This window comes from Ochotona princeps, chromosome 2, assembly GCF_030435755.1.
Source record: "Ochotona princeps isolate mOchPri1 chromosome 2, mOchPri1.hap1, whole genome shotgun sequence".
NCBI lineage: Eukaryota > Metazoa > Chordata > Mammalia > Lagomorpha > Ochotonidae > Ochotona > Ochotona princeps.
This window is the reverse complement of record NC_080833.1, coordinates 49203949-49212683: the sequence shown is the minus strand read 5'-3', so window position 1 is coordinate 49212683 and position 8735 is coordinate 49203949. Positions and strand designations below refer to the sequence as shown.

Sequence of the window (8735 nt, the reverse complement as noted above, 5' to 3'; positions counted from 1 at the left end):
ATAGTATGGTTAATAACTCAATCCCTTACATGTGCAGTAGAGAAATGATCTTTTCTGCTTTTTTTAACCCTTACATAAAAGGTCATCCACAAAATGGGTTTTATTGGTATGAAAAATCATTATTTTAATGGCCAGATCTAATGTTTATATAACACTAAGTGAACATTTATGAACATGTTGAACATCTATTTAATATACAATATCCTTCCCTATGCTTTGAAGCTCATTTACAGAAATAAAAAGAAACACAGGTTAAACATTTTACTAAAGAAAAACAAATAAAACTCAGTACTTGAATCTAGGAAGTCTGGCTCTTAATAAGTTAGTAGTAATGATCTCGCAACCCATGTATCCAGAGGTATCTTCAGATGATGACTGGGAGGTGTTTTACGACATATGGTGTTATACATGCGCAATTTGTGTTGGCAATATCGTAAAAAAAATGTGCGTGACTTCAAGTGCATTATCCATGGTACCTGAGTTTCCTCATCAGTGACTTGGCATAGATTATATCATCTATTTTATAAAACTCCTTAGAAATTTAATCAAGTCAGGTGTGAGGTGATAAACTTTAGTCTTTATGATTATTTCTTTTCCACTACTTTGTGAGTTTCTCAAAGGCAAATTGTTTTTGGAATGCTTGTTGTTTAGCACCAGGCATGGCACATAACACAGTCTTAATGATTGAACCAAACACTGCCTTGATATTCACTAACTTCCATGCGTCCGTTCCATATCAAAGGGGTTTTCTCCATTTGTCTTTCTCAAAATAAAGTCATAAGATTTTGGAATATCATGGCTATAGTCACTTTCCAGGAAAAACAGGCCATTTTGTTCATTACTAAGACTATTATTTCCCTCCAGATAGTCTGTACACTGACAAAATTCCCCTTCAAGAGTTCTCTTGAGAGCCCTGTGCGGTGGCCTAGCAGCTAAAGCTCACACCTCGAATGCACTGGGATCCCATATTGGTGCCGGTTCTAATCCTGGCAGCCCCGATTCCCATCCAGCTCCCTGCTTGTGGCCTGGAAAAAGCAATTGAGGATGGCCAACAGCCTTGGGACCCTGCACCCATGTTGAAGACCTGGAGGAAGTTCCTGGCTCCTGGCTTCAGATCAGCGCAGCAACAGTCGTTGCTCTCACTTGGAGTGACTCATCAGACAGAAGATCTTCCTCTCTGTCTCTCTTCATCTCTGTATATCTGACTTTGCAATAAAAATAAATAAATATTTAACAGAGAGAGAGAGTTCTCTTGAAGCATGGTATTCAGTGTGGTAGCACAAAGATTATTCCTAAGTTACAAAAATATGCTTAGATCCCTTCGGTTAAACATTCACTCAATGAGTATTTATGAAATAGTTTCTGTGTATGTGACCCTGATGGAAAATTAGCCAATTTCTTTTCTCTCTCTCTCTTTGATGAAGCTGTTATTTTAAATAACAATGGTTAATGTTTGTTCATGTGCCTTTCTAAGTTAGAATCACAATGAAGACTGCTTGCCTTATTTCTATTTTGTCTGGGCTAAGAATTCACTAGAATGGGGCAAGTGCCATATCTTAGTAGGCCAAGCCTCTGCCTGTGGAATGAGCATCCTATATGAGTGTTGGTTCAAGTTCTACCTGCTGTAGTTCTGATCAAACTCCCCACTAATGATCTAGGGAATCAGCAGAGGACTGTTCAAATCTTTGGGCCCCTTCATCCTTATGGGAGATACTGAAGAAGCTCCAGGTTTTGGGTTAGCACCGCTTTGTCTGTTTCAGCCTTTTGGGAAGTGGATCAACAGATGGAAAAGAAACCTGTTTTTCCTTTCTCTGCAACATTGCCTTTAAAATAATAAATAAATAAATCTAAAATACAATCACTAGAATGAAACTCCCGAATGATAAGTTTTCTGGTTTGTTCGCTGTGTCATTCCTAGGAAGTAGTCATAATTGATGTATGTTGAGAGCGCCTAACGACCCATGGGGCTGTCTAGCACAGCACCGCAGACCAACGCTCTGACAAGGGCAGCGGTAAACAAGTTCAGGAAGTGTCTTCCCCTTGGGGCGTGGCTGCATGTCCTGCCTGCGGGAGTGACCTTTTAGCTGATTGGTCGCTTCCCACGTGCAGGGGTGACCTTTTAGCTGATTGGCTAGGTGTTATATATAAGCAGGTTGGGTCCTAGAGCAGGGGGCAAAGAGAGTAGAGAGAAAGAAGGAGCAGACAGCTCTCCTGTTCGCATGCTGCCTGATGGAATAAAGAGTTCCTACAGTCACTCAGCGTCGGGTTTTCTTCCGCGGGTCCGGAGATTCCCCGACAGATGTAGCATGAAGGAACTAAGCAATTAATACTATAGGAAAAAATTAAAGAATTTACTGTCTTTGAGCAAGTGTTCATTACGATCATAGTAATTACTTTCCCAGCCAAAGAAAACAAGTTTCTCTCTGGAGGTGTAATGGAGACAAATTCTTCCAGTGAAATTCTTCACATAGTTAATTAGGGTGTTCATATCACTCTCAACTTGCTTCCTTTCTTAGCAATATATCTGTTATATGTTGCAGGTGTTGTATGCTGCTGTCAAATCTTCATTGTTATTATTAACATAAAAATAAGTTGAATTGAGAGAAAATTGACTCAAGATCTGCCAAACATGAAAGATAGGATGACATTAGATACAAGTAGCCTAGGACTAACAAGTACAACCAGTAAGCTATCATTGAAGAGGCAGAGACTTCATAATCTTGAATTTCAAAACATTGGTTCATTTGCTTGCTAATTTAATTTTCCTTATGGGGAAAACCTTACTTTGTTTTAACCTTGAATATTAACTCCTGTTCCCAATTGCTGTGTTTGTTGCAACTTGGCTATAGCATCATTGCACAAGCTCTTCATCATATATGCACACTCATTCTGGGCATTTTTATCTCCTCTTCCTCTCAATCCACTTACAACCATAGAATTATGCTGTGATGTGGCCCTGCGTCTGTGATGCATAAGGAGGGAGTTACTTTGGGAGTTGGTTTGCTTAAAAAAATTCATCAGTTCAGAGAATCTAGTAATTGAAATCACTTTGAAAGTTGTCAGACCCCTTGTGACGCACTAATATGGAACTTCATATCGCTGATTCTACAGCATTCCTGGTGTCCTATAACTTACACACTATAAACTTACTCTTTATTTGTATTTAAGAACAAGATTGAGTACCTAAGTTTTTAATAACTAAATCGATGCATGAATGATTCCTTATACTTAGTTCACATGCAAAACATGAAAGTGTATTAACCACTTCCTTTTTTTCAGTCTTTTGATTATTTCACATGGCTAATGTATTACCATTGAATGGCCCTTCTCTGTACTGGACAACTGAAAGTTCCTCCCAAGCTGAGGAAGTTCCCACTCTAACAGAGCAAAAGTATGTACCTTAGATTGGACAGTGTGTCTAGCTTCCCAGACCACCCTCAGGACAGAAGGTGTTCTTGCTCTATTTACTGTAAATCTTACGCTTCTGATGAAAAAAGCTATCTTGTGTGAGTCAATAGCCCCTCACAGGGCCAGTCTGCATGCAATAATTACTTCATATAGAGGACATATAGCCCCAACTTGAAACAACACAGATTATCCCAATGTCAGAATTCCCATAAGCTTGCTAAGGTCTTCCTTGTTGCTAACACCACTTCAGCAACAAGGCATCAGCCTTTCTTCTATTTCCATGTATGAGACTGTTCCAAGCACTCTCTAAGAAACTTTTTATACCTCCTCTCTGTCCTAGAATCTGTTTTCTGGGGGAACCTATCCTGCAACAGAATTTCCACATTTTCCGCAGTGGTTTTCAAATCACAACACAGGAAAACTAAGTGTTTGGAATTTCAATCTACTGACATGAGTCCATAACTCTTTCCATGGAGGGACAGGGAAAAGATTACATAAGCAGTATCTCTTGATGAAGAAATTAGCAAATGAAGGGTTACACCATAATTCAACAGGCTTATCCTCCACCTTCAAGTGACAATATCCTGTTTGTCCTGGCTGTTCCATTTCCTATCCAGCTCCCTGGGAAAGCAAGAGTATGGCCCAAGTCCTTGGGCCTGTGCACCTGCTTAGGAAACCTGGAAGAAGTTCCTGGCTTCTAGCTTCAGATCTGCTCACCTCTACCTCTTGTAGCCATTTGGATAGCAAACCAGTGGATGGAAGATTTGTCTCTCTGTCTCTCTGCAGACTGTAGATTTGTAGGTCTGCTTTTCAACTGAAAATAAATATAATTTAAGACTAAGAAAGTGAAAAATGAAATGATGGTAGCAACATGGATTTGGAATTAAGATTTAAAATTAAATAAATCAATATTTGCGTTCAGCTGGTTAGCTTGTGGTCTTAGTTAAATGGTAAAGCACTCTGGACTTTGTTTTCTTAATTAATTTCAGAAAGAACTTTAGTCCAAATGTGTCATAAATTTGTGACAGTTACTTGAGATCATGGGAAGTGACAGCATAATGAATTGAACACATAAATCGTTAATAATTTCCGCTTATTATCATTGTGCTTGATTTGTCTTTTATATCATGGTGCATTTTGAAGAGGATAATGCATGTAAAGTGTGGGGCTCAGAGGCAAAGGGGGTCACTAAGTCAATAAGATGGCGACTAATAGTCAAGGTCATCTTGCAGGCAAGATGGCGGCCAAAGACAGAGCACTGGGCATGAGCCAGGGCAGCAGTCACGTGGTTTCAAAGAAAGACTGATTGGCCAGGGCCATTTCACTCACCTACCCTGACCTATGGGAGATGGCTTCTGCAGTTGTGCTCCTAGTAATTGGCTCCTAGTTTCTCCCCTCGTGGAATTCCTGAAATTCTTGGCCTGATGCACTCCTTTACCCTATATAAGAATCTGAATTTCCCCAATAAATCGGAACTGCTTAGACAGAACCCCTGTCCATCTGTTTGTATTTCGCGGGCCAGGAGGCTGGGTGGCGGGCAGCAGGCTGGTCTCCTTCCTGCAACAGGGTACTAAAGGAATCTGTGGGGGAGACCCTGCAGTAAAGTATCATATGAACACTTTTCTAACTACCTGCTGGTGTGTGATGCTATGCTGGAGTAACAGAAGGGTGAGAAACTGATATGCAATCGGCAGAAACAACTAATTCTATACTGTCGTATGGGGCAGCCTGTGCTTCTCATCCGGGGAACTTCCATTGACCAGGGTTGTTTTTTTTGTTTTGTTTTGTTTTTGTTTTTGTTTTTGTTTTTTTGCTCTTAGGTCTTTTCACTAACACTTAGCTCCCTGAAAGCGCATAGTTGCTGCAGTGGGTATGATGTTATGTCATGAAATCAAGGGAAGAGCCAAGGTTTTTGAATAATGAAGATATGATTTCAAGTTCTGTCTCTATTTCCAGCTATACAGATTTAGAAAAAATACTCACCATCTCTTAACATCAGATTTTCATCTCTAAAACATGGCAATATGCTTGTCAGTATCTCCTGGCAACAATCCTTGCCCATTAAAATTCATGTTTCAATATATTCCTAGAATTGTCTTTCTAACTAATGCTTGAATCAAATTATGTTTCTTCCTTGTGAAAACTCTTCAAACCTGGCTGTATCAGCATTAGATATTATTGATAGTGGTGGGCACATTGCTAAAGATACAGGTTATGTGGTCTCAGCACAAACACAAGACATCATAATTTCCTAGCATGAGGCCCGTTCTCCAAAATTTACTTTTGTTCCCTGTGAATCACAGTTTGCACTCATTAGTTCAGCTTCTCCATGATTTGACCCCAGCCCACCTGCAGTGTGATCTCCCCTCCCTTCAGATCACAGGCAGTAGTAAAATCTGATCACACTTCTAATATGCTGCATATCTGTCTTTGCTCACTTAACTTCCTCTGCTGAAAGAGTTTGGCATCTCACTTTTCTGTTTTAATCGCAAGCAAATTGTGTAACATTTCATAGAGGAGATCTTCTGTAAAGAAATGTCCTTCTCCCCCACAAAGAAGAACTGACTACTCCATTTGAGAACCTCCCCCCACAATATGTAGCACACCCTGGAAATCTCAAAATCAAACATTAATTTGATTTCTTATGAGCTTTTAGATTGCTAAATATGGGTAGTCTTGAATCATTAGCACCTGCACACAGTGTATGGACAACAGCATTTTGCTGAAGACATGTCGTCTATCTTTAGAAATTATGGACTAGATGCGTTGCTCTGATGAATGAGGGTATGGAAAATTCTTTTTTTTTTTTTTTTTTTTTTTTTTTTTTTTTTTCCAATGCTACAGTATGAAACAGATTAGTCTCTCTTTGGATCATTTAACTTGGACCATTTCATCTGCGACTTCGGAAAATCTGTTTCTATTGTGTGTTAACCTCTATTTTTTTTTTTTTTTTTAGTGCAGCCAGTGGTTCCAGTCAACAGCTATGGCATTAATATAGAGGCTAACATGTCAGGGTGTCCAAGGAGCAAAACTTTTTTCAAGTGGGAGTATTATCAAAGCTTTTCATTTTAGCTTAACCTAGAGGCTCAGAAATGATATAAACACCACACTGCTATATCCATCTGTGATTGCCAAAGGACGTGTGCTCTATTTTATGAGCAACCCAGTAGCAGATATATATTGTCTAGTGGCTTTTCCACCAGCTGCTTTATTCACAGTTGAAGGTCAGATGTATTATGGTTCGCCTGCCAATGCTAACTACCTCTCACAAAATTATGGTCCTGCTGCCTGGATGACTACACCTCAGTACACACTTTCCTGTAGAGTTTTGCAGGTAAATTACTGATGCAAGTTGGTTCTTGGCAACAACATTGGACTTCAAGCCATACATGATAAGGACCCTTGGACCTCCTGGTGTGTGCCTCAGGCTCTGGGATCTTTACAGGAAGTACAAATGGCCATGCTAAATCTGTTTGAGCTTCTCTCTATCTGCGTAAGTTTCTATTCCTTTCAATGTCATGTTTTGCTACTGTGAAGAAGTTAATGGTCTGTCAAGCAGGTATTTATTCTTTGCTGAGTCAGGAACTTGTTCTGTGGCTACATATTTTTTATTTGTTTTCATCTAGGAGTAGTGATTTTGGGTTTCAGTTAGGTGATGAATTCTCTTAAGAAATCGTTACATGAAGAGACTACTTCCAAATGATAGTTGAAATGCCAACCTAGCTATTAGTTAGAAAATGAAATACAGAGGTTCTCAACCCAACAACCCTTATATTTCTCTAGTTCATAACCTCCTGTAAAATTCTTTACTTGCATTTCCAGGTAGTGCAATACAGTGCGGAGTGCACGATTGTTACAGCTATACAGAATTGGGTTTGGTTCTTCCAAATGTCACTCTAAAATGCCTGCCCTTGAAAGATGTATTTTCTTGCTCCTTTCAGTCATTTTAGAAAAGCTTCCTTTATTAAAGAGGATCAATGCTGTCATATGATTACCAGTGTATATCTGTTTCAACATAACAAAGTGATATTTACATGAAGATCATCTCACAAATTTCCAAAAATATGTATATCTGAGATTTTAGCAAATGATTTGTGATACGTGGTTATAATTTAGTCATTCTTGAGAATGACTTCGCTGGACATAATTTCTGAAAACATATGTTACCCCTAATAGCTCCTCACTAGCAGAACTTTATATCAACTTCAATATACAGTATGATAGAGGAAACATTGAAAGCATAAGTCAGAAAAAAACAAGCTAGGAAGCTAAGAAGCATGGTTATGCCTTGACATCTACTTACATACTAGCAAACTTGGGCCACTTTGTCTCATTATGTTTTCCAAATGGAAACAACACAATATACCTACTTTGTTGACATTTTATGAGAGGTTATTTTTCACAAAATGGATATAGGGACCAGTGTGCAGTTCAAAGAATGGGTATTCCATTTCCTATCCAACTTCCTGCTAATGTAACTAGAAAAAAAGCAGAAGATGGCCCAAATATCCTTTCTTCACCCTCAATCTATCTATCATATAAATAAATGGATCTTAGTTTATAACAACACAGGTAAAAGCATTTAAATTGTTAAAAAAAAAAACTTTTAAAATGGATCTTTATTTAAAGCAACACATAGCAGGCACTAAATTTATTTAAGATCACGTCTCTTACGCAGGAAGATGGTGGTGAGCCCACGCGGGCTGCCGGCCGAGTTGGGGCGCACGAGGGGGGCGGCCCGGCTTCCTCACGCTCGTGGCTCTCCCCGCAGGACAAGGAGAAGAAGGAGAGCATCTTGGACTTGTCCAAGTACATCGATAAGACCATCCACGTCAAGTTCCAGGGGGGCCGCGAGGCCAGTGGGGTCCTGAAGGGCTTCAACCCTCTGCTGAACCTGGTGCTGGACGTCACCATTGAGCACATGCGAGATCCGGACAACCAGTACAGGCTGACGGAGGACACGCGGCAGCTGGGCCTGGTGGTGTGCTGGGGCACCTCGGTGATGCTCATCTGTCCGCAGGACGGCATGGAGGCCATCCCCAACCCCTTCGTCCGGCAGCAGGACACCTAGTCCACCCCACTGCCCGCCCCAGCCTCCCAGTAAACCCACAGCCCCGCCCCCCCCCCCCCAAAAAAAATCACGTCTCAATTTAGGTCTTCACCTGAAGACTTCCAAAACCTTGGTACTTAAAGATATGGATGAAAAAAATAACCAACAACAAAAATGAGGCCCTAAAAATATCCTCTCTCTCTGGGCCCGGCGGCGTGGCCTAATGGCTAAAGTCCTCGCCTTGAATGCGCTGGGATCCCATATGGGCGCCGGTTCT

General features: G+C 40.4%; 1 protein-coding gene across 1 annotated transcript; it reads left to right on the top strand.

The window, feature by feature from the left end:
• Positions 1-4609: 4609 nt before the first annotated feature.
• LOC101532702 (U6 snRNA-associated Sm-like protein LSm7) lies at positions 4610-8527 on the top strand. Its single transcript, XM_036494261.2, has 3 exons — positions 4610-4693; positions 7231-7281; positions 8087-8527. The coding sequence occupies exons 1-3, from the start codon at positions 4610-4612 to the stop codon at positions 8477-8479; spliced, it is 528 nt and encodes a 175-aa protein (XP_036350154.2). The 3' UTR covers positions 8480-8527.
• The last annotated feature ends 208 nt before the right edge of the window (positions 8528-8735 follow it).

Bases quoted from the DNA above. Each gene is read 5' to 3' on its own strand.
- LOC101532702 (XM_036494261.2), top strand. From the start codon at position 4,610: ATGGCGACTAATAGTCAAGGTCATCTTGCAGGCAAGATGGCGGCCAAA. The intron at 4,694-7,230 runs GTGGTTTCAAAG...TTGCATTTCCAG, and splicing joins TGAGCCAGGGCAGCAGTCAC to GTAGTGCAATACAGTGCGGA. The intron at 7,282-8,086 runs GTTTGGTTCTTC...TCTCTTACGCAG, and splicing joins TTACAGCTATACAGAATTGG to GAAGATGGTGGTGAGCCCAC.